The following is a 25897-nucleotide window of genomic DNA, read 5'->3' as shown; positions in this document are numbered from 1 at the left end:
TAATACTATCTGAATGATAGTATGTGTTTATTTGTCACTGTCATCCTGCAGCAGATGTATGGGTTGAAGGGGAGCTGCCCCCAGGCTGGCGGGAGATCTCAGACTCATCAGAGGTCTATTTTTGGCACGTGCCCACCGGCACTACGCAGTACGACCGACCTGTTGCCTCAAGCAAACACACCGTTTCTAGCAATGATGCTGAGAATGACCCACAACAGGTCACACAGGACTCCCTTAAGCCACCCAATGAGGTGAGACGACCCAGAGAACTAAATAGACTTCAAGATTAAAAGCACGTTTAAAAGTATAATGAGATCTTTTATGTATAAGGTCTTAACAGCATTATGTATCTTAACGCTCTCAGTCAGGATTTAATTCTGCTGAATGTTAACCGCAGCAAACAGATGTAGATGCAGATGTTTAAATATAATGTATTAATGCAGATACTTTTAAAAAGTTCCCTGCGTTTTCTTTGAGAGAAATTTATGTTTAGATGTTCACTATATGGGATTTTCGTCCTTTGGAGATGTCAACCCACATCCTTCTACATAACAACAAGCAGATGCTGATGAACAGTAAGATGTGGTTGAAAGGTCTGAAAAAGCTTCAATTTACAAATTTATTTAAAAAGAAATGTTGCTTTTTTGAAAAAGTCCATGTAGTGGCTTGTAAAAAAAACCCAACACAAATTAAAAGACAGGCTTTACCATCTTCTGTGTTGTGTTTAGAAAGAATCCTCCATATCTGAAAGCTGCTGCTGATCAGTGATGTACCTTCCATCATCAGTCTGTTTGTGCAGCTCTGTGTCTCTCACCCTGGATCCCTCACGGTCTCTCTGTCATCACCCATCTGTCTGTCCCACAGCGCCCCAGCAGCCTGATATCCGACAGCTCCGTGGAGCCGGTCCCCTCGCCCTCTGGATCCTCCCCCTCCCCTTCCTCCTCCTCCTCCACCCCTTTCAATGACATCACCTCTTCTGTACAAAGTCTCAACACCACCACCACCTGCACAGCCACCGTAAGTCACAATTATTGAAACTGTCTCTTTTTTTTATTTGAGGAGAAGTGGGTTGTTTAAAAATACAAAGATTTATTTCCTTTCCGAATATCTGTTTTTTTTTATGCTCCAGGATCTAAAGGACTATCCAGTCTATCCTGATCCCAGTCTTAAGGCATTTGAAGGAGCTACTCTCCGCTATGCTTCACTCAAGCTCAAGTAATAGTCACAGACATACTCACACTTAGTGCTACAGACTTTCTTCTTGTGTGGCAAGGACTCAGTCGTGATATTTTGCATGTATTCAAGTGTAAAATGTGATTTTAATGTGGCTGTTATTTTAATCCCTGATGTTTCTCTGCAGCCCTCCTGCCCAGCTAGAGACAGTGGACCTTAACAGCACATTCTCTGATCCGGAGGCAATGGTAAGTTCAAAACAACAACATATAATAACACAGGCTTTATAATGGCATCTGAAATAACTATAATATGCTGGGATTTTTACTAAATAAAAATGCTCACTGAATAGAGAGCATTCTTTGTAGTTTGATTATTTGTTTTCTTGTGGTTTACTATAGCCAGCAGGGATGAAGTTACAGACATTTACAATACAGTTAAAGGCCCCAAAACAAGTAATGTCATTTGTGAAGAGGCTTATGAATAGCTTACATTTGTGTGTGTGTGTGTGGTTTTATTTACACTTTAAAAACTTTAACCTTTCAAAAAAAAGAAAATACTGCTAATGAGAGGAAGTCACCAGGCAGTGCAATGATGTAATGCACCTGCTCCTTGCTCTCTCTTTCTGATTGCTGCAGTGCCACGCAGTGGTCACTTCGTGAACTGACACATGGTGAACGCATTCACAGCAAAAGTATTTTTAACTGCCCCCCTGTGGACGAATCTCACGTACACATGCTTAAGCATAGAGATGCTGTGATGCCTGAATATAAGAGCAGGCAGCCTAATAGTCTAATGGAAGGGGATGCTACTTAACATATAACAATAGAGATAAAGAACAACAGAGAGAGCAGTCTTTTGAGTGGAAGTTGTTGGCTCAGATGGAACAAAGTTGAGTATATTACAGCAAAATTATTTATATTTATATACCCCCCACCCCATTTATATATCTCTGAGGGAATTGTGGGGATTAAGATATGAACTTAGAAAGTTTATTGACGAAGAAACCCAAAGGGAATTTTATGGCCAGTGGAAAAAAGATTGTGCGTGTGGGTGTGTGTGACAGCTTAAGAGATGCCTCCTCTCCTCAGCAGAAAAGAAACCTCCTTGATATGTTAGTGAGTGAGGAAGAGAAGAGAGGATGGTGATAGCTGCTGACCTGAGGCAATCAAAATCCCCCCCTCGACACACACACACACACACACACACACACACACACACACACACACACAGTCTTTCATAGTTTATGTGTTGCCTTTCACGTCAGGCAGCTCTCAGTTACTGCTGAGTTGTTTCTGCACACTACACTCTGCCACTGTAAGCATTATTAAATTAAAGCTGAAACTTCTGTGTGTGTCATGCGCTGTATGGATTTGTGTACCTTGGTTAAAATTTAAATAAATGATAACAGTAATTATTGAAGTGTTTTGTGAACCTTTGTTTGTACTTATAATAAGATTATAACCATCATGTTACATCCTGAGATCTTTAATCATGGCAGCATTCAACAACAGGAAACACGAGCACTTACACAGGTTTTAAATAAACAACCAGAATGCTTAAACCTATTTTAAAATGAACATATCCAGTAAACTTGATCATGACAGTCTGTGGAGTGACATCCTGGACCTCACTCGTGTGCTGTAGTTATGCACACAAGTACACATATTTGTTGTGCCGATTATTAGCGATACACAGAGTCTGTGTCTCTTCCAGTCATTTCCAGTGAGATCTCTGGGCTGGGTGGAGATGGCCGAGCAGGATTTGTGTGAAGGGAGGAGCAGCGTGGCTGTCCACCACTGTATCAGACAGCTGTCCTACTGCAGGAGGGACATACGAGACTCGGCCGGTGTCTGGGGAGAGGTCAGTCCAAAAGAGATCAGCTCAACATACAGTATGCCACTGTTTACATGTTTATGAGTCAGTATTGCTGCGTGTCAGTGGAGAACCACTGCCGGAGTTACTGCCGGCTGCTTTGTACATCGATGTCCATCAATTTATAATTTTGTGCTATTAGACATTTGTTTGAAATGATGTCACAAATAGTGCATAAATTAAATTATAGTGATGTGTGTGTGTGATGTGATTGTTGACCATGAAATCATAATAGTTCCTTGAGTCCAACTGAAAATGCCTCGCAGGCACACATTGTAGGAAGAAGGTTTATGAGTGCACAACCTCTGATGTATATGTGAAGTCAGTGAACTGTTGTCCCTGAAACGGCTCTTAGAGCCGGATCTTTGACGTGAACGACGCGAGCCGGCTCCTTATCGCGAGCCGTGGGGTTTTTTTTTTCTTTCTCTCACCCTCTCTCTCGCACTTTTTTTCTGCTTCACTCCGCATGCAAGCCTTGTGCTTTGCGCTGGGAAGGGCGGGGGGGTAGTTACACTCGCAGTAGCACAGAAACAGAGCAGGAGGGAAAGAGAGAAAGAGAGCCAGAGACAACAGCATCACATTAGAAAGGTATAGTAATCATCCATAACTATTTTCAGTTGCAGATGATAAAGGATTCAGATTCATGCGGGCCCATATGACAGAGAATATGCATGTTCTTTTAGTTTTCATATTTTAATTTATATTTAATTGTGTTGTGGTTTGCAGTGTTTTGTGTTGTTTCACTTTAAATTTGTTTAAAAGAAAAAAGCTGAAAATTTAAATAGTTAAAAGTTGAAATGTGGATAGTTGGTTTTTGTATTATATGATTTATTTATTACATTTTATGTGGAGTGAATAAATAAAAGTATATTTACGGTGGCCCCTACAGACAAAGCACATACAAACTTCAAAACAGTTACGAACTCTGAAGCACGTGGTGTGTGGTAGTAGTTAATTATTTTAATATATATGAGTGCTTGTGTATAAATACACAAACAATACACATATGCTTTCAATTGTGTAATTTAAGTGATCTAGGTAGCTCTGATTTGGAAGTTCAGTTAACGCTAGAAATGTGTTTTGGAGTTTGTACGTGCTTTGTCTCTAGGGGCCACCGCATACATTTATATATAAACATATATAAATAAAACCACTTTTTTTTACATTAGTAATTCCTTTTGTGCATAATTTTATATTATTGTTATTAATAAATTAATTAAAGCAACATAACAACCTGAAGAGCCGGTTCGGAGCCGAAGGAGCCGGCTCTTTTTAGTGAGCCGAGCCGAAAGAGCCGGTTCTCTAAAAAGAGCCGGAAATCCCATCACTACTGGCTATATTTCATTGAAAATATTTCCCTATAGTTTTCAAAGTACTGTCAAGTTGTTTTTTTTTTTTAAAATCATGTCGCAACAAATTATATAACTTACCTCACAAAAACCTCTGGCTGGCTTGTGGATGACAGCACTGATGTATCCTTGGTTGCTATCTTGCAGGGCAAAGGGATGCTTTTAGTGCTTCAGGATCGCATGTTAACTCTTGTTGACCCTGATGATCGCAGCTTGCTCCACTCTCAGCCAATCAGCAGCATCCGTGTCTGGGGTGTTGGCAGAGACCATGACAGGTAGGGAGGACATTACAGAAATCTTTACTAAAACCATGCTGTTGCTGTTCTGTTTTTATAACTCTTCCCCTGTGGAGGCGATATTTTGATGACCTTCCCTGATGAATTTCAATAAACATGTGGTTTAACAACCATTAAAATAGTTTCAAGGTTTTTCAAAGGGTAACTGCATAGGCAAGGGCCACCCTCACTCACTTCTGACACAAACCCAGTAATCTTGTTGTATAAGCAGCCCTGAAATATGACAGAAACTGTTCAGTTAAAAAAAGAGTTTCAAGGGTTACTCCTAATAGACATGAGTAAAGAGTTAATGACTGACATTCTTAGTGAAACAGACAAGAACCCACACAAACATGTTGAGCAGATAATCCTTCTGTATATGTGCAAACACACAGTTTTATACGGGAACCTTTTAAACTGCATGTGTGTAAAACACTTGCTGCGGATTCAGGAGTTTTAACTAATCATCAGAGAACAGCATCAGCCTTGTTATTATTCAATCTGTATTTTCACAGACTGTGCTAAAACTCCACAATTATTCCTAATTCTTCACTTCCACACTGAGGACCTATGGGGCCTTTAGTCATTTGGCAATATCTCATAGTCTTGGTTTTCACTTCTCACCATTGAGCTGACAGTGTGCTGAGAGCAGCGTAGCTGCTAATGAGGGGAGCTGGCCAAGCCCTCATTGATATGAGCCACTCTGGGTTTCCATTAACCTGCATATTAACCTATACACTCGTGTGGAAACGGTAGCGCTGATGCATGGCATGCATGGATTTCATATGTATGAGACACGTATGTGCATTTGGAAGCTTAGCACAGACAGAGCAAAAGTCTTGTGAACACAAAATGCTAAAAATCTAAGCACTTGAAAACGTTTTTTTTTTTTTTGAGGATTTACTTTGAAGATGTGTCAAATGAAATCAAACGAGAAGATGGGCTGGAGGTTTCAGTCCAAGAAACGGTCGGGTCCTGACATGTGTAATCAGCTGTTAAAGAATCGGGTGAAAATAGAGTTTAAAATAGAGTCTGTGTAAAAGGCTCACTCGCACTCAGCCATGCTTGTTACCCCCTCTGCTTCTTCCTGCCTCAGTGTCTCTCTGTCTATCTTATTTCCATCTTTCTCTTTTAAGTACTGCTATAGTCTCTTTCTCGCTCTCTCTCTTTCTCTCTCAGAGCATCCCTCTCATCCTCCCACTCTTCTCCATCCCTCCTGTCTTCCTCCTTTTTGACTTCCCCCAACAACAACACTACAGCAACATTAGCTGTATGTGTGCGAGTGAGATAAAGAGAGTGAAATAAAGAAAGAAAGTCCCTCCACCCTCTTCCATCTCTGAGGATTGAGAAACTTTCAGTGGCTGTCTCTCTCAGCGGTAATGGATAAAGCGTGTAGTGGAAAGAGGAGGGGAGGGTCATCTCAGGATAGCGCTCCCTCTTATCCTTTATTCCCTCACTGCATCTCTTTCTCTCACTTATAACATTACAGCTTCCCCCACCACCACCACCCCCACCCCCCCACCCCCACCTCACCCAACAGCTCTTTAAAATCTGCAGGGTGCAGTCTTGCATTCCTCTGCTTGGTTTTAGGCTCATGACTTTTGGATGTACCACAATCAGAATGAAAAAGTCAGAAACACTCTTGCTCTCATACATCACAAAAAGGAGAACATTTACATTCACTCTATTAGATACATGTTCATACATAAGTAACTAAAACAATATTTTCTTCAATGCTTTCGATATCCATTGAAGAAGTAAAGTGTTAGCATGTGGTCCAGGGGACAGGATGAATCCACTGGGATTTTTTGTGAAGCCGCTTTCATGGTGATAAGTTGTTTGGGACTGATGTGAAAAACTGGATAGCTTGGCCTTCAAACCAGCACAGGGTTTTAAAGCTGAGAACAAACAAGGTGACTCAGAAGATATTTGATGCTCTGGAGCCACATGGAGCTTTTCCATGTATGCAGCAAATTGTTTTACAGCAACCTGCATTGCAGTTTGTGCGTGTGCGATTGTATCTGAGATTATTTTGCCACAGGTTGGAATTTTTGCTCTGTTAGTCCTGCCACTAGAGTGCACTGTAATCAAAGCCTGCTCATGGAGAGAAGACGCTAGCTTGCAGCTGAATCCTCAAAAGTATATGTGAGCACCCCTGCTCCTGTGGACCGAGATGATCATTTTCTCCCGGGTTGATTGTTTTAAACAGTGCCTGTTAAACAGCAGTAGTAGAAAAATGAAAAACTTGGTCGTTTGTTTTACAGCTGTGATTTTTATTTATTCTTGTAGGAGTGTGCTTTTTCTGTCACTACTGAGTGATTAATATTTTTGCATTTGTTAATTTGCTCAGTTATTTTGTGACAGTCTTGGAGTGATACTGTGATCCTGTGAAGCGTTGGCGAGATGTTGCTGACGTCAGCTTCTTCGTGTCATGTGTTGCTTGGTTATTCTTTTTATTTTTATTGTTATGTGGTCTCTCTAAAAAATGACTGACCCACACAAAACCCTAACATTAACCACATCTAATCCCTTTGTGGTTAAACTGGAGCCAGGTCTGATTAGGGTACCTCTGTATAGAAGCAACTCCTGCAGGGAGGTTTGAAAAGTCTCCATAGAGCTGAGATTGTAATAGCAAGAACAAGTTTTGGTAGTCCACTATATGTTTTGTATGATTGGCAGCTCAGTGTGCTGCCTAAGTGGTTGACTTACTTGCCTGCACACTGTGTGTGTTTAAAGTCAGACTGGTAATATTGTTAACTGACTGAAGCTGGTAGGCAGTGAAAGACATACAGAAGAGAAATGTCTTTCTTAATTATGTTTAAAAGGCCATAAATTGACAGGGAAAGAGGAGGAGGCAGAGGTGAAAGATAAAGGCTGTTTCTGAAAGCATGCATAGAGGATAGCTCGCACTTTGCTCTCTCTCCATCAGCTGTCTCTTTCTTTAACCATCTATCTGTGGAATATTCCCAGTCTTGTCCCGAATGTTCGCTCTCTCGCTCTCCTTCAGCTTGATTCAATATGAATGAGTCCCCCCGTCTCGTAAGCAGGGCGGGACGATGGTAGAGGAGGGGTTAGCGCTTCGATGAAGTCATGGGGCTATATCTGGAGCACTCAGCAAGTCTGACCGCGTGCACGCCCAAATTGCGCGTGCACGCTGTTCGCATTTATGTGTATGCATGCGGACTTGAACTGATGAAGTCATAGGTCTAAATCCGGAGCGCTCTGTTTGTGTGTGATGGTGAATGAGTGGGTGTGCATGTGTTTTCCCCCACTTTTCCCATCCCATCTTTCTGTCTGTGCTATTTCCACTCTTTGTCTCCAGCGCTCTTTCTGCCTCCCTCCTGTGCCATTGGCTGCACAGCTTTGCCTCTTCTTCTTCTTCTTCTTCTTCTTCTTCTTCTTTCTGACTCTCTTTCTTTGTCCTGCCACTGCACTTTAGTGGGGTTGAAGCCCCCCCTTTTTTCCCAGTTTCACTCAGGCAAGAGAAGGAGAGACAAAGATAGGACAAAGGCAAGAAGATACTCAAGACAAACAGTGAGAGAACGGGGAATAAAGCGCGGCACTGCTTTTGAGAGAGTGTGTCGGGAATGATCAGCGTGATGGAAAGCCAATAAGAAAGGGAGAGAGGCATGCTTCCCTGCTTGCACTTGACACAGCAGGACCTCGCAGGACACTCTCCGGACCAGGCAAGCAAAGCGAGGGAAGCCGGCTGTAGAGGAAGATAGAGAGAGAAAAGGTGTAGTGGAAAAAAGTGGAGGAGGAGTGGGAGAAGGAAGGGGGAGGGGAAGAAAAGAGGGAGAGGAGAAGGGGGAAGGAGCCCCAAAGGATTAAAAAAAAAGGATAAGAAGAAAAAGAGAGGAGGCAGACAGGAAGAGATTTACCCTGGGGTACTGCTGCGAAGGGGCTGTAGCAATGTCACCGCGGCGAAGGAGCTAACGAGGCAGAGAAGTAGTTGTCGGTAACGGGTCGAGGATGCCTGCTTGTGTGAGTACTCTGATCTGTAGTTCATTCAGTCCTCTATTCTCCATCTATCTATCCATCCATCCATCCACAAAGCCATCTATACACTTACAGTGACCCATTACCACCTCTCTTTCCACCTTACTATCACCCTCTCTAGCCTTTCTGGTGATTTCTAACTGCTCCGTTTGTTTAAAGGACACAGCACATGTCCCTTGGCCCTACTTTTTCTAATTAGCTTTCCCTTGATTTTTTCACTCATTTACATCTCAGCTTCCTGCTGTGTGTTTGACTTCAAGCTGTGTACCTTGTCCCTCTGACTCTCTCTCTCTCTCTGGCTTGCCAGCAGGTGTAGGGATGCAGGCTGTTGGCAGCAGGTTTGCAGCCAGAGTCACTGAGACAAGAGCAAGACATTCAGTCAGGGAGTCAGATGAGAAAGAAAAGGCATAAGAGCAAAAGAGAAAAGAAAAAGATGAAGTAGGCAAAGGAGGGATAAGAAAGACAGGATTAACGGGTTTGGATATGCTGCAGGGATTTTTTTAAAGTGTCTGTCATGGCTGTTTGGAGCTGTTTGATATGTGTGTGTATGGGTGTGTATGCTTGTGCGTGTGTATTCTGCAGACATATACATCATGAGCTTAAACCTTAATTAGTTTAAATACCTAGGTGTGTGTGTGTGTGTGTGTGTGTGTGTGTGTGTGTGTGTGTGTGTGTGTGTGTGTGTGTGTGTGTGTATGTGTGTGTGTGCATAGCAGGAGCTACTATATGCATACAGGGAATTTCCCTTTCTCTCTCCTAGCAGAGGATGAGGAGGAGAAAGCGGGATGAGGGATGAGCAGGGAAGCACTAAGCATAGAACAAAAAGCCACAGAGAAATGATTTATGGCATCAGAGAGGCCCTGTCTTCTTGTTTTCGTGTCCTTGGCATGTGACACTTGTTAGGATTGAGACAACGCCTTTGAAAACCCAATAATGTACATTTTTAATAGTATCTTTGCGCCAGCCTGCTGTCTATGTCCCTTTTTCTACTATTTAAATGAACTAATGTTACCTGTTTTCACTAATGGCTCAATGGCAGATGCTCGAGTTCACACCCACACACACAAGCAGAAACATATCATACCAACACACTCCAACAAATGCACACTGATTCCACATTTCATTCATATTCATTAGTGGGCAGCAGTGAGACCCTGCTCGCCTATTCCCTCCAGCGCTCACTTATTTCCCCCCACTGCTTGACCTTCTATGGACAGGCATGGCATAGAGAAGAGAAGAGAAGAGAAGAGAAGAGAAGAGAAGAGAAGAGAAGAGAAGAGAAGAGAAGAGAAGAGAGCCCGTGTATCATAAATGTTTTAATGCTGAACACACTCTTGCGTTCTCCTCCATTTATGTCAGTGAAATGAGTTTGCATGTGCGTGTTTGACTTTTCATATCCGCTCTTCGAGCTGTTTCAGTCATGATGCCCCAGTGTAACCACAGCCTGTTTGCTGATGTCAAGGCCTTTGTGGCTTTAATTAACATGCAAGACCCCACTGATGGCCCACAGGGACAGAGCCCGAACACCTAGACCCACTCGATAGACGCCACAGTGATTGATGACCTTTCCTCCCCAGTCCTGCACCGATTTGAGCCCTATGCCTACGTCTTTCTTTCCCGGCAAGTCATCGCTCCTCTGCGTCAGCTCCTTCCATTTACCCACAATCCATCACTCCCACTTCTCCGCACACATACACGCAGCCCTTGTCAGGATGTGTCCACCCAGCCACCCAGAAACCCTCATTCTCCAAAGGGTCATTATGATGTTGTGTCCCCTCATCTCTCTCCAACCCACAGTCCAATGTCTCACACACACAGACACTCACACACATGCATTCACACAGACAGAGAATTACAAACAATAAGCTTTACAAAAGAAGCTTCCTTCTTTCTCTCTCAGTTTGCTTTTTCACTCTCTGTCTTACATTAGCATTGTTAGGCACACCTGCTGTAATCCTTGTCTTCCTGACAGATTACTCCTCCTGTTCCCCCTATAGATTCCCTCCCTGGCCCCGCCAGCCAATAAATCTCCTCACAGATAAAACTCTCCCTGGTCCTAGCCGTGGTGGGCACAGATGTGAGCTGATGTTAGCTGATCATACAAGGCTGAACGCAGCGGGACCCTTGTGCAGTCAGTGTCTGCCTGTAGCTCTTCCATTTATTCAGACTACAGAGACTGTTTAAGCTGAATATATTTGAATACTTTAACGCTGTTTTGTTTGAGCTTTTGATTACGTTTTCAGCTGGCCTGCAGCAGACATGTCTACAATGATGACTATATCAGGTGGTAAATTAACCTCCTGTCATTTATTTTCAAAGTTTACACATTTAACGTTTCTTAGAAATATTACCTCAGCTTCCTCTAATCACAAAAACTCAAAGAAATGATTTAAAACCTCTAATTGGTAAACATGTTCGTGGTCCACTTGATTTGATAACAGCACTAAGCTGAACATTAAATGGATAATTGGTCGGCTCTGAAAGCTCAGAGTCTGTTTCCCTTGTTGATTGTGTGGACTTTTACAAGCCAACTATAAAGGAACCCTAATCAAGTATAGTTTTAATTGCTCTGAAAATGTAACAGCTCAAATAATTCAGTGGGTATGTAATTAATGATTCTTTTCATTATGAATGAAAAATGCTGATTATTTTCTAAAATGCATCAGTAAAACGCTGGAAAGTGTTCTTTATGCTCACAGTGACATCTTCAGATGTCTACCAATAATGCATAACCAAAAAAACAAACAAACTTTAATATTATATGAAACAATTTCAGATGGACTTTCTAATCTAATATAGCATTAGTAGTGTCTAATATCACAACTGCTATTGATAAAAGCATCCAGGTGATTTTTTGTTTTTCCTAGGGAGAGAATATCGATCATTTTCCCTACTGAGCTTCTTGTTGTTTGCAGTGGTGATGGCTGACAGCTACCCAAAGCAATGGACAGTACACGAGAGAGGTAGAGAAAAGTGTAGACAGAGTGGAGTGGGCGGAGATGAGTGTAACGGGTGACTTGTGACAGAAGGATAGCAGTAAAAGGGAAAGGGAAAGCGAGACCTGCTATAATGTATGGTTTGGAGACGATGGCACAAAAAAAGGCAGGAGGTGGAGCTGGAGGTGTTAAGGTGTTTATTGGGAGTGACCAGAATGGACATGGATTAGTAATTCAATTTATCAGATGGACAGTTTAGGTTGGCCAAACCTAAATATGGAGCTGGCAGGCAGGAGGAAACGAGGAAGACCACAGAGAAGATTGATGGATGTAGTGAAAAAGAAGACACAGAGGGCTGATGTAACAGAGGAGGATGCGAGGGATAGGGTGAGATGGAGGCAGATAATCCACTGTGGCGACCCCTAAAGGGAACAGCCAACAGAAGAAGAAGAAGAAGAAGAACTACCTAGTCTCACTCTGTATTTTTTCGCTGGTTTTGCCTGCCCCACCTGCAGTGGCTCTATGCCCCACCAGTGGGGCCCATGCCACAGTTTGAGAACCAATGATTTAAAGAGCTATGTCTCAGATATTTCTGCCTGCAGCTAAAAAAGATGGGAATGAAATAGTGATGATCCGTTCTTAAAAAAAAAAAAAATCCACTTGAAAAATTCAACAGCAGCAACATTTCTTTAAAGCTGAACACAGCATCCTGTATCTTTAAAACAACTATCTGCATTGTATTTGCTCCATTGAGGAATTCAGCAAATCCAGTGTACACCAGTTTACTATATCGCATGTGCAGGAAATGTAGTGATTTATGGCACATGCAGCTAATTAGGTTACATGCAAATGATCCAAACGGCACAGTAACTCCACTCCACTCGTCACCGAATCCCTGCGCTCTCTCCCACACTTTGTGACACATGTTGGTAGGGTACATGAAGAGGGGCGTCTCACTGATGTGACATCTCACTGAAGCTTTGTCGAGAATATTGCGCTCATGTACGAAAACACACACGCACGCACGCACGCACCCGCTCACATAGTTGCACACACCAGTGCATTGTGATGTATAAATGATCAAGAGCAGAGAGAACAGCAGGACATCATTTTCCCCCTGCTCTTTCGTCCACCCAGCATCCCTCTTTTTTCCTCCCCCTGCTCATCTCTTGTTCCCCCCTCTCTCTCTCTCTCTCTCTCTCTTTCTCTCTGTCTGTCTCACCCACCCACCTAACTCTACTCTTAAATATGTAATGAAAAATGATGAGTGTTGACACACGGGTACTGTGTGTGCTCCCTCTGCATGTTGCCCCTCCTTCCCTCCCTCGTTTGCCTCTCTGCCTCAACGAATGCTCGGATTTGGGTCACAAAGCTGCATCAAAATAAACTGGGGTTGCGTGTTTTCCTTCCTTTCAGTATAACATTTTTTTTTTTGTGAAGAGAAATTGGTCTCAAATGTATTTTGAGTTATCCTTGTGCTCAGTCATTTAAAACCATGCTGTATATAGTGTCGTATAGAGTGTATACAGGGGGGAAATGTCTGAGCTGTAATCAAGGGGGGAGAAAATGTTTATTATTTAGATAAAAAAAAAAGTCTTCCTAGAAATTACACCCCTCTGTAATCCACTCTATATGACCCGATTTTTATTCAGCACTTAAACGCAGGTTTTTTGGATATGTGTGAGCGTGCACATATTTATCCGCCAAGACAGAAGACGCTCAAATATTTTGAGACGTTTGTATGCACAGAAAGCCGTCTGAAGATCTGTGAAGTTGGCGTTCTGCGCGTAAAATATTAATAACCATTCAGATTGTCATTTGCGCATTTGTAAAATGTTTTACATGTGTTCAGATTGCTTGAGGATGAATCAAATGCAGGCGTAGCTGCTGCTGTAAACAACATCAACTGGCTGCTCAATTCGCACAGGCAGCGTCGTGCGCCGCGTTCGCTGCTTAATACACCGTAGACAAGAGTTTTATTTTTATTTCGACTTGATTTTGTCCCAGTTCTTTGCCGCCTCTGGCAATATTGGTGATAGTGTGTTTTTGTCTCTCTGCCTGTGAGTGTGTATATGTGTGCCTAGAGAAACAAGGAGTATGTGTCATGTGGTACCTCTGATGCAGAGGAGGTTGGAGGGGGGGACTCAAGCCCCGGGTGCTCGTTTTGCTTCTCATCTTGGTGCTGTAAACAAGTTTACGGTGTAGGATGGTAATTACATGCAGACATTTTACATTAGGCTCTAATGGCTGTGGGTCATGACTAATTCACCAGGTCGCAGAGGGGTTTACCCTGTTCAGCTGTCGCACACAGGTTTAAGTGTCGGAGTGCAACTGTGGAAGAGGTTTAAGTGATGCTGCTTTCACTTAGTTCCAAATTAGCTCAAAACATGGACTCTCTTTTGTATTTTTTATCACTTTGATGCCTGCTAAAAAAGGAGCAGTTCCACGTTTTCTGGAATAAGGAGACTGATGCTACATGTATATCAGCGTTTGCTCATTACCTCAGATATTTCAGTTTATATGCAAAAGCATATGCCAACAACATATATGAGGTAGCTACATGTCAGCAAGTCAACTTTAGTTACATTGTCCTAAATCACAGTTATGTCTTCTCCAAAGAACTGAAAGATATGATTCTGTAGGTAAGAGAAGGCGGAAAGTGCAGCGAAATCCAACATAAAGAAAAAGAATGACAAAGGAAAAGTACACAAGTAGTAACAAAAAATGTACTGGGAGCTTTAACACTTATAAGATCGAGCGTTATAAATGTTATTTTCCTCTATATTTCAGCACAAAGTTTTCTGTTAAAAAACTGCTGCTATTAACCACATATTTCCATTTAAAATATCTAATGGGCCACTTCATCCAAGTCATTATGCAAAATTATATCAGCTAATTATCAAAGGGGTAAATGGGCAATGATTGACTCAGTTAAATAATCTATATACAACTAAAAATACTGGAGATGCATGTTTTCAACAACTGGATTTTCCCATTTTTCTCATTTTGTGCAGTGAAACAAACAAATCCTGATCACAACCAATTCATCGACTCATAAATTGTGTCATGTGAAAAAGAAATTCTAAGATTTTATGTATCAAGACATAATAATAATTTATCTAGTCCATACCAGGTTTAAAATATGGTTCAACCTCAGACGAACACATAACTTAAAACACTGTGTTGATATTTGTTTACAATTCCACACAACCGATACCTGTTCAGTTGTACCATCATGAATTTTAACATTTAACATGCTACCTGAGGCCTGTAGAGTCTGAGGACGACCTCGGGGTGTGTTTCCGGGGACGCCCACTCCTGGGAAGTTTGGCAGCTGTCTTGAATGTTTTCCACTTGTGAAAATTCTTTTTTACTGTAGAATTATGGAAATTCTACAGTTAAATTGTTCAGAAAAGTCCCTATAACCCTGCTCAGACCTCCTTACGATCAGTTAATCAGAGGTATTTGATTCACCCTCTTAATTTCTATGCACGCAGTAACGGTATACTATAATATGTCATTTATCATTGTTCACCCAGACGCATAAAATCTTAGAATCAAAAGAGGATGTACTTTCCTTTTTACGCGACTGTGACTATTTAAAACACCGGACGGACACGAGGACTACAAAACTGATGACACACAACAAATAAACGGCGGCCTCTGCCATCAGTAAATGGCAGTCAACAAGGCGAATATCAGCCGATGCTGATGTTCTGTTGATAAGTCGGTGCAGTAAATACCTGACTGCGCACCACAACACAGCATCAATACTGCAATAAAACTAAGCTAATTACTGTCAGCAGCTCAGTACAGTCCTATTAATAGCTTTGTAAAGTGTGCACTTTGTGCCTCATGTATCTGGTTTTTATCTTTGATTTTTATGCCCTTTTTTATCACCATATTCTGCATTCCATTACAATAAACTACAATTTACTGCCGTGATGAGCCACATTTGCTGTTTTTTGCAAACACAATTATCGACACTCAGGGGTCCAATTTAAAAAATTTAAAAAAAAACAGCTTTTGTGCTGGAAAGTTAACTGAGTTTTGACTAATATGTGCAGATTATAATGGTCTGTAAGCAGCTTAGAATGGCTATGAAAGCATTTGTAGACCAGTAAACAGAACTGTTATCTCTAAATTTGTCTTCCAGTATTAACATCAATTTTTTTTATGGAAGTCGAGAATTTGCACTAATAGAATTAGTCAGATTTAATTGTGCATTTCCTTACTGTGGATGATTTCATCTTGCATCAGATTTTCAAGTAAGCTAGCAAACAAAGAGACTCACTCAACAGTTCAAAAAAAGTAGAATAATTGGAAGGAAACTGTTTCCAAATATCAATATACCTGACAGCTCTTTTGTTATTCTCTTTGCAGCATGATGAAAGGGCAATCCTCTAAATCGTTTTCTAGCTGTTGTTTCAGTGTCGCACATCTGTCACAGTTCGGGGCTGAAAATGGATCAGACCCACGTCTGCTTTGGACTCCAGCCAACGTCACAACAGTATCAATAATAAAAGGAAGTTTTTCTGTTTCAGTCAACAGGACGAGTAACACAACACATACATGCGACGCACACACCTGGTCCTCGGTGTGGACCTTGGCTCTTGGTGGACTTTTTTGCTGACAGGAGCGCTTCCTCCCAGACGTTTCAAATCAGCATTTGGCTTTGCAATTAGCATATGTAAGTGCATTAGCATAGCGGCCAGCAGTATGCAGACACTCTGCAAAGCCGTTTGATAATTGAAGTCTGTGTGAATCCACGGTGCTCTGTGCGTTAGGGTTAGTGTGTGTGTGTGTGTGTGACAGATGGTTTGGAGGAGACATGAGTCTCTACTGAGCGATACTGAAAGCTACAGAGCAGAAGAAAGAGCTGCAGAGCTGGTCGGGGTCTAGTTACATGTGTGCTGTTTTGACTGCCTCTTAAACAGCCTCTTTTACTGCACCAGTATTGGGACAGTTTAGCTTTATTACACCATTCCTGCAACCGAAGATGCATTGTGAAGCTGCTTACTGTAAAGTTTTCAAAACTACTTAAATTTAAATAATATCCTGCTGTCAGCAAAATTATCGAGCATTTTGATTGCTGTTTGACGAAAAATCTAAAGAAATTATTCTCCCAGCCCCACTTTTGAAAGAAGTTATTGCTAATTTACCTTCAATACTTGATCTACTCTGTGTGTGTGTGTGTGTGTGTGTGTGTGTGTGTGTGTGTGTGTGTGTGTGTGTGTAGATAACAAAGACTGTGGATGTGGATGTGCACATTTCTATTTGAAATCTTTCTCTTGCTTCCTGTGTCCTGTTGCGCCATCCTTACTCCTCACTTGTGTGTGTGTATGTGTACAAAACCACAAACTTTGCAAAGTCGCATTAAATTGACTCATTAGCATAAATAAATAAATATGGTTAATGACATGTATGGCTTTTACACTTCCAATTAATAACCATATTGACTGCAAATTCTTTACCCATTATGAATGTATCCTAAGACACGAGTTGTACATCCACCCTCTGGAACTAGATCTAGACTGTTGTGGATTATACATTTTTGATCCAACTTTTTTCCCCTTACATTTTTAATCAGAATCTTATAAAATGGAGATATAATCCCAGTATTAATATGACAAACCTAAGCCATGTTTAGGCATGCCAGGATGGGATTCTCCTTCGGCTGTAGACTAGTACTACACATCGTGCTCTTAGAACCATGATGGAGGTGACAGTTGTCATCTCTGCAGACACTGACAGTTCTTTGTGACTTTCTCAAACCCGGTTCAGCGCACATCTGCAGCCGTGACCTCATTTATTCTCGGAGTTTTACGCACCCTCTTCAGCCGAGGCTGCCTCGCAGCCATCAGGATCAAAGAGCGATTGGTAGTAGTGAGTCAGTCATCCTTTACTGAGCTCTGAAGGTGTGTGCGGCACAGGGAGAGAAAAAAAGAACGCACGAGTGGTGGGAGGCTTGCTTTAGCTCATCTTTCTGCTTTGGTGCTTTCACACCTTTCATCTCGTACCTCTTTTTTACCTCTTTTTTTCCCCTTTCCACCTCCTCCTTCACCATCCAGCCCCATTTCCATTCCTCTCTTCTCCACTCCCACTTTCATTTCGACTTTCTGGCCAATAACTCTCCTCTCTTGAGATCTTATCTCTCTATCCTCTTGCTTAACTTTTCCCGCTAAAATGCCCTCCGACGTCCATGAAATCTGTGTGTCATTCAGTTAAAAGCAACAATCCTCATCCTTTTCCTTTTTACAAGATAAATGGATAGATTGATCCATCTTTTACCACTTACCTGCATCTGGGTTGCAGGGCCAAAAGTCTAATCATGTCCAAACCCTCTGTATGTCCTAGTTCTATCCTGGGGTCTCCTCCAAGTTCGACATGTTTGAAACGCCTGAGCTTTCGATGTGGAGTAGTTGTTAAGTTCCTACCAAATGACTGAGCTTCGAACCAAGAAGCCCTTTGGAGGAAACTCATTTCTGTCTTCACCACTACTGACAAGTTAAACATCCTCATTATTATAGATACTGCATTGAATAGTGAACTGCATATTCCTAACTTGTGATTAAAATTTAGGGCAGAACTCATGATGTAACAGCTGAGAACCATGTCCTTAGACTTGGAGGTGCTAATTCTGGGGACTGGGTTCCAGTTAAAGTCAGTTGCATCTGCTTCTGGCTCACTTAAACTAGCTTTAGAAACTTCACATGTTAGTTGTCTCTGTTTGTCATACAGTTTAACAGATGTGTAATTTAAAACTAGTGCTGTAATTACATCTTATAAAGGTTACCAAAAGTCACCTGCCAAACTCAAAAACACCCACTGTGGGTCAGTGGCTTTACTGACATTTTCAATGAGTGACTGTAGAACTGAGACACCCAAAACACTTAATTTACATCAGAAAATGTCATCTTTTCCTCTTTAAAAAAACAACACATGGAACTGTTAAAAATGCAGCTGAGTGTTAATGAAATGACACCGCAGGAAGAAAAAGATGTATTTCCAGATGTAGCCGAGTTATCCTCAGACTGGCTGTAAAAGTCTAAATATATGTGGTGTGATCGTGACAGTACTGTAGGTTTTGTTAATGTGAGACTCTATTTGGCATTTCATGTAGTTTTTTCATCAGTAATAAAACACTTGTAACTAGTTGAGACTGACACATGAATTAGTTCTGGCGCGAGAACAACAGGCTTTCATTTTTGAAGTAAATGGAGAGCAGTCACTTTTGGGCCATTCAGAATTTCTGACTCTGAAATGCAATTCCAAAGTGACAGACAGCGAATAAAGCAGGGAGCCTGAATTTGAAATGGAACAGAAGGCCGTAGAATCCGAGATAATGGGAACAGGGTGAGGAAAAAAAATCATGAATGAAATTCAAACACAATGAGAAAGCAATGCATTTTAAAACGTGTGCAGATGCATTTACATGTGGTGAGTTAGAGCTTTTAGGTAGTTTCTACAAGTGTTGATTTAGTCTCCATGTGTCTCTACTGCAAAGCCGTTTGATAATTGAAGTCTGTGTGATGCCACGGTGCTCTGTGCGTTAGGGTTAGTGTGTGTGTGTGTGTGTGTTAGTAGGTCTGCATGAATAAAGGCTGTTTGGAGATCAGCAGCAGTTCTGATGCTCTGACAATGAAGATAGGATTCCTGTTTGAAATAATCTACCAGCTGTTCTGCCCTACACACACACACACACACACACACACACACACACGTCTACACCTACACACACACACAGCTTCTTACAAAGTGGATCATCAAAGAATCAAAGGCAGTCAATGTTTGAATTAGCCCTCTGTTCTTCATTCAGCCTGTGCCTCTTTGTAGTGTTTCTGATAGTAGAGCATCACAGCCTATATTGCGTGCAGCTGTGATGAGTTACGCTCTCGATGTGAATCATTCTATGTTGCATGTTTTGTTTTGGGGTTTTTTTGTGAGGTGGATGTCTCCTGGTGTGGAAGAAAAAGTGAGTGAAAGAGTGAGAGATGGAGACAGCTGAGGGAAGTGAAAGCAAGATTAAAGAGCAGAAGCAAAGAGCTGAATGAAAGACACTGGGAGAAGGAAAAGGTGGGGGGAAATGGGGTAGGGTGGGTTCACGCGCCTGTGTGTGTGTGTGTGGTACACAAGTATGCAGCCACAAGAAAGGTTTCCTGCGTTATAATGTTGCAGAATGCTAATCCACTGAAATGAAAAGTACACACATACATCACCTAACGGGAAGGCGGTGACTGAAGCGAAAGAACATTGTCTCTGTTTTTGACTCTGTATGTTTTGTGTATTAACGCTGCTGTTGTGTCTTTGCCTTCCTTATCCTCACCATCATTTTCACTTTGCTTTTTTGTTGGTTTTCAACTTCCATAATATAACTTTCCCATCCCACCACTCTTATGTGTCTTTTTATGTCCCACACTCTTCCTTTAACACATTTATTCTTATTCCTTATGTTATGTTTCCTTTACAACCATCACCTTTATTTTCTTTCTTTCTATTTTTTTAACCACCATCTCTTCAACCTCCTTGCCCTCCTTCTACCTCCTTCTGCTTCCGGGGACACAGAGAAAGGTAACTGCTCTTTGTGCCGTGCTCACGTGCGATCTTGCTCTTCAGCTGTTTTCTGTAATCGTTGTGTCAGGGCTCCCGCCCTTGTGTGCGATCACATTTGTCACTTCAGGCTTCAAATCAGTGGCTTTGCTTCGCCTAGAGTCACTGTTGCTCTTTACAAGAGTGCAGGACCGACTACTGAAAGTCTAAATCACTGGTGTCAAATCGTCAGCGAGCCAGACTGGCCACGGGCTGTTTCCTATTAAGAGTTGCATGCTGTTTTATAGCATTGTGATCCCTGAGAGAGGATACAGAAGTCATAAAAGAACCATTTGTAGTATGCGAGGCAAGGCCACTCATGCTGCTTTGGTGACGCACTGCTCAAATGTCCCTGAATGAAGTGTACTGGACACCAAACACACACATACACACTCAGTCACACATCATATTGCACTTTCCTTTGTGGCCACAATCAGAGAGCATTATCGACTTATAGTGTGTGAGCACACAATTAAGCAGAAGAGACGGGCCAGATAATGGACTCATAAACACAAAGAGCCTGCTGTGATAAATGCCAGCTGTGTTTGGCATATTTCTGTTTGTGTCTGTGGTTATTCTGAAGTGTTCAATGTATATGTGTGCGTCTGGTGACACTCCCATCTGTTTTGGCTTCACTCTGTATTCACCGATTACTCATTTGTTTCTGTTCTAGCTGGAAACACATCCTCCTACCTTTTGTTCCTCCGCTTGTCTCACCTGTTAATGGGGAAGAGATGTGTCTTTCATCTTGTCTGTGCGTGTATGTGTGTATGTAGCATTTCCCACATGTGGCTGGTTTTCATCTGCCACCCACACTGAATAAAGTTTCTTTCTTAGCCGAGCTTCCTCCCTCAATATCACCCTCATACTCCTCATTTTACGCTGCAGTGTGACACCACTGAGAAGCTCTTGCCACGAAGTTTCCTCAAGGACACACACACACACACACACACACACACACACACACACACACACACACACACACACACACACACACACACACACACACACACACACACACACACCTAGGTGTCTGCCTAAATATAGCCCAAGTGTTTGTCATTTTATCCAATATTGGCAACTGCCACCTCCAGTTCAGGAATGAATATGAACCATAGACTGTATATAAAAGATGGACATATTCACAGCAAGCTATTTGCTTGTCACCATCTTGGTTGTTAGACATTATAAGCAGGGTGTGGATATAACCAGCAAAGCTGTGGACACTGCATGTGCATTTGGTAGCAACTAGTCAATCGCAAGGTAGCCACACTGCAATGGTTTAGCATCAATTTAACACTTAGTTGAGTAATAATTTACAGAAATATATTATACTATACTAAATTAGACTTGAATGACATCATAAATTCATCAAAAGCATGTTTACTGAGGTAATACATTAAGAAAAAGGAGTCGTAATCTGCAAAAGAATGGAGATTTAAAGCACTTCCTGTAATACCTTCACTTTTCAGACCCCATAATATATGCCCATCTTTTATATACAGTTTTTGCTATGAAGAGACTGGTCCTAACGTGAATGCCTGCACAGCTCGAGGCAACATGTAAATGACACAAATAATGAAGCTGCAGTTTGTTACTCAGCTAATTAGACACAGCCCCAAAAGAAGTTCTTAGAGAAGAGGTAAATACATCATGACGCAAAATGGGCATAATAATGTTGCTGTCATTTGTGGATTTTAGTTCTTGTGCGTGTTCTCTTTTCTAGCCCCCTTTTACATCGCTGAACAGAAGATAAAGCAAACAGGTGCAGGGAGAGGGCTGAGAAGGTTTTGTTTCAGAACCGAGGACAGGTCCAAGGACAAGCATCACCTCCTAACAACACAGAAGAGGGAAAAGATGTAAAACCCAGTTCAGTAAAAAGCTGTTGTTACCAATGAGAGAAAACAATTGGTTGAAACACTGTGTTAGATGTCGCAAGTAATCCAAATATATTCACACTGTAGATGAGGATAAAATTGAACCCAAGAAACAACAAAACAAAAACGGCTAGAGCTGTAATATACAAATTAGCGATCATGAATCCATATTGTCCCTGAGCTAAGTGGCTGTAGGGGATGTGTGAAGCCCTTAAAGAGTGTTTGATCACAATATTCAACAATTTTCAAACATGGATCTCCAAGGAATAATACCAGGCGCCTTTGAGCAGAAAAATATCATCTATTTGATAAAAATCCATCTTGCAGGAGCTATTAAACCTAAGTGGATAAAACCTTACTCTCCTGCATACAAATATCTGGAATTAAGACACGTTAGACTGAAATATCACTGCAGCAAAAATGTAAATAAACAAAAAGTGAAATTAATTCAGTGATTCAGCATCCCACAGCTTATTTCTTTTCCCTAATGGCTCTGTTGCTCACCTCAAGATATGTGCCTCAATTTTCTAGATGCTCCTTCCTTTTTCATTTCATTATCTTGTCCCACTTTTTTTTAAGTTGTCCTTTGTCTTCTAATCATAAATGTTAGAGAGCATCTGTAAAAAAGCTTAAAAGATTTTTAAATACTGACCCTTTAACAAGAGTTTGGTTCAACTGCTTTTAGGGTGCCTTGAGATAAACTTTGACTGTCACATCTGCATGTGTCTTCTGTCTGTGCTTCAGGGATTTTGCCTATGTGGCCAGAGACAAAAACACACGGGTGCTGAAGTGCCACGTGTTCCGATGTGATACCCCTGCCGCAGCCATCGCCACAAGTCTCCACGAAATCTGCTCCAAGGTTTGTATCATAACCTCTCCTGCCTCCTTATCTCCTGCTCTGAAACAAGCTAGGAAGTTTTAATCAGCTCAGATTTTATAAAGGGGGGGGGGTCATTATAAAAACCCTGTATCTTATATGATATTCGCACATGCATGTTCCAGTGCCCTGATAAGATTTCTGATTTCTCTTCCCGAGAAGTAGGGCTGTGAGGAGAGATAGCAGAAAGCCCTTACAGTGAGATGATAAGATTGCAGTTGCAGAGTATGTGCAGTGCTAGTTTTCAATATATGTCCCTAAAGTGTGGGATGGGAATGGACATTTTTTTATGGACATTTTGGTCCTTAAAAGAGTGATAAATACCTCAGCTATACCTATTCAAAACCCAACATAAGTCCTGCTCTTAGTCTACTCCATGGATGCTAATGTTTACATGTACAAACGCAGAAACTTAACTCATTCTCTAGACCGTGCGCTGGATGCAACCACAGTGGCCAAGGTTTGACCTGCTTGCTTGCTGCTTGCCGCTATGTCAGTAAAACAAAGTAAAAAGGCCAAAAAATAAATATTAAAAAAGAACAACCTGCTGATAACTGTCATAGTCATAACTACATAAACATCCATCATCACAGAATACAGTTCTGAAACTTTATAGAGCTCTAAATTCTCTTTTTATATCATTTTTTTAGCTCGGAGGGTAAATAAGTGACTCCTCATGGACGTGGGCTATGCTGGACGTTCAGCTGCCAGCATAGCTGTTTCACTAACAGGGCACCAAGTGCAAGTGTGTCCCAAGCCAACTAGAAAGTATAATAAGAACAACTGCGCATCTGTGATGTCCAAAGGTGTCCGTGTGCTCATCCACAAGGGAGTGTATGGTTGGAGAATTGTGTGTTATCTTGCAATGTGTACTGCAGTGTAATGCATAAAGAGCAAATACTATTTCCAACACTAACACAGCACTTTTCCTAGTCAGTGACATAGTTCACTTGTTTAGAGACTTTAGATTTCACACTGACACACACACTGACTCATAATGTTTTATGTACAAAGAGAAATCAGTGTGTCCTCAGGCCAGCGCTGACCTTGTGAAGAATGACTGTACCCGGAACAACAGATCTACTCCCTTTGAGGCACATCGACCCATTTAGAGAGAAGATTTAATTTCTTCTTATCTCGAACCCCAAACCGAAGGAAGAGTGTGCATCAGTGCATCTGGATGTGACCATGACTCTTCACACCTTTACACCACCTATTTTAAACACAGTGGTAGTTTTCTCTTTACTGCAGGGGAAAAACTTGGTGACCTGAGCCTTGCAGCTGCGCAGCACGCTGAATGGCCCTCCTTTGTGTGTGTGAGGGTGGGAGTGAGTGTGCCTTCTTGCATGTTCCCCTGTGAGCAGAGTTGCAGACTCACCACAGACTTTGATTAATGACACCTCCAATTAATCAAGTATCTGTAGCAGGAAAAGAGTGCAGCAGCTCGAGTGCAGGGACCATGCAAAATATTCAACACTCTTTAAAGAGTGTGTCCACTGCAGCACAAGAGAAAGCAAGAAAATAAAGAGAAAAGACCATTCTTTAAGTAACAGGTGATGTCACTGAGAAGACCAAAACAGCTGATACATACAACTCATGTAAAATACTGATTTCAAAAATCCGACATTGCGGATTTCTCCATTATTCCAATATGCTGCACTATTATTTGAAGTGACGTCTTTCATTGCAATCAAATGAGCACTTCAGTCTACTTGGATTCAGTCCCACACTTACTTAGGCTTACCTAAATATTCAGAATAGTGCACCAAATATAAGGTTGAAAATAGTCCTTTGCAAATACCATTCTTACTCCTTTCGCTAAAAAATTTGGCTGCTTCATTGTTTTATGAGATTTTTTTTTTACCTTTTGAAGGACATGAAACTGCATATTTGTAGCCTGTTTCTAAGGAGTCATGGTACATTGTCAGCACAGACTGTATATAAAAGAAGGACGTTGCAAAGGTGAAGCTAATGCAGAAACAAATGCATTTTTAAAATCTTTCAAATAGTCAAAGTTTTACTTACTTTATGAGCTTAGTGAAACTATTCTCATTTAATTTGTGGTCTCAGCTGGTGGTTTCAAATTTATTTGTCACAGCATGATGTTCATTTTATGGTTTATGATCACATTTAGAATAAAAAATAAATATGATTTAGGGAGTGGTTACCTTCTGATTGACTGTTAGCTACAATATGAGTAAGAAATGCTTCTTATATTTTTCCATTGAGATCATCCCTTTGCTTTTGATGTTAACAAGTCTTCACAAACTGATCGGCAAAAGCATGATGTTACAGCCATCTTTATTATACAGTCTTTGGTAGAAACACTCATTTATGCTAGTACTAACTAATACCCAGTCTGTTGCTGGTGTGTTTTAGCTGTAAATCTTTGATAAAAATAGATTTGTCAGATGATCTAGTCTTATTATTAATATTTATCACTCCTGTCCCTGTTTTAAAACCAAACCTTTTTCATCACTTTCCTCCATTTTTTTTTTGCAGTCCTCTTGTGTTCCCTTTTTTCAAATTCCTCTTTTTTTTCCTTTGCACTCTGTTCCTCTCACCCTGTTTTCACCCAAACACTCTTCAATTTTTCTCTCCTTGTTAGATCATGGCTGAGAGGAAAAGTGCCAAGGCTGCAGCTGGCAGCTCCTCCCAGAACGGCTCCGACGTACCCATGCAAGGTACATGCATGCACAGTCATGTGTTTATCACTTCAGAGGACATTAGAAAAAAGAATTAGGGTAACTATAACCATAATGCCAAGAACTTCAACATAAGCATTACATGATAAGGATTTTTTTATCCTTAGAAGAGAGAAAAAAAAGTCCCCACATGACTTTATGTAACTCTCTAAGGAGATTTATGTGCATTTGGAATTGTAAGCTTATCATTTGTTGTCTTATAGCATTTATCCACATCTGAAACCACGTATATGCTTCTTAAA

General features: G+C 41.3%; 1 protein-coding gene across 2 annotated transcripts in view; it reads left to right on the top strand.

Annotated features, from left to right (window-relative positions):
* The window catches only part of apbb2a (amyloid beta (A4) precursor protein-binding, family B, member 2a), a 36702-nt gene that overhangs the window by 4981 nt on the left and 5824 nt on the right, over positions 1–25897 (top strand). The window contains exons 3-10 of one of the 2 annotated variants that reach the window (XM_084945726.1): positions 55–251; positions 865–1017; positions 1130–1215; positions 1361–1421; positions 2890–3036; positions 4545–4672; positions 22818–22932; positions 25559–25634. In XM_084945726.1, coding sequence (XP_084801852.1) covers positions 55–251; positions 865–1017; positions 1130–1215; positions 1361–1421; positions 2890–3036; positions 4545–4672; positions 22818–22932; positions 25559–25634 — 963 coding nt within the window. Of the gene's footprint in view, positions 1–51; positions 252–864; positions 1018–1129; positions 1216–1360; positions 1422–2889; positions 3037–4544; positions 4673–22817; positions 22933–25558; positions 25635–25897 lie in introns of both variants that reach the window. The other variant, XM_084945717.1, reaches the window with a different exon arrangement.

The sequence above is a fragment of the Perissodus microlepis genome, chromosome 2 (genome assembly GCF_051167445.1).
Source record: "Perissodus microlepis isolate ML-2025 ecotype Zambia chromosome 2, ASM5116744v1, whole genome shotgun sequence".
Lineage (NCBI taxonomy): Eukaryota > Metazoa > Chordata > Actinopteri > Cichliformes > Cichlidae > Perissodus > Perissodus microlepis.
This window is presented reverse-complemented; position numbering and strand designations above follow the sequence as displayed.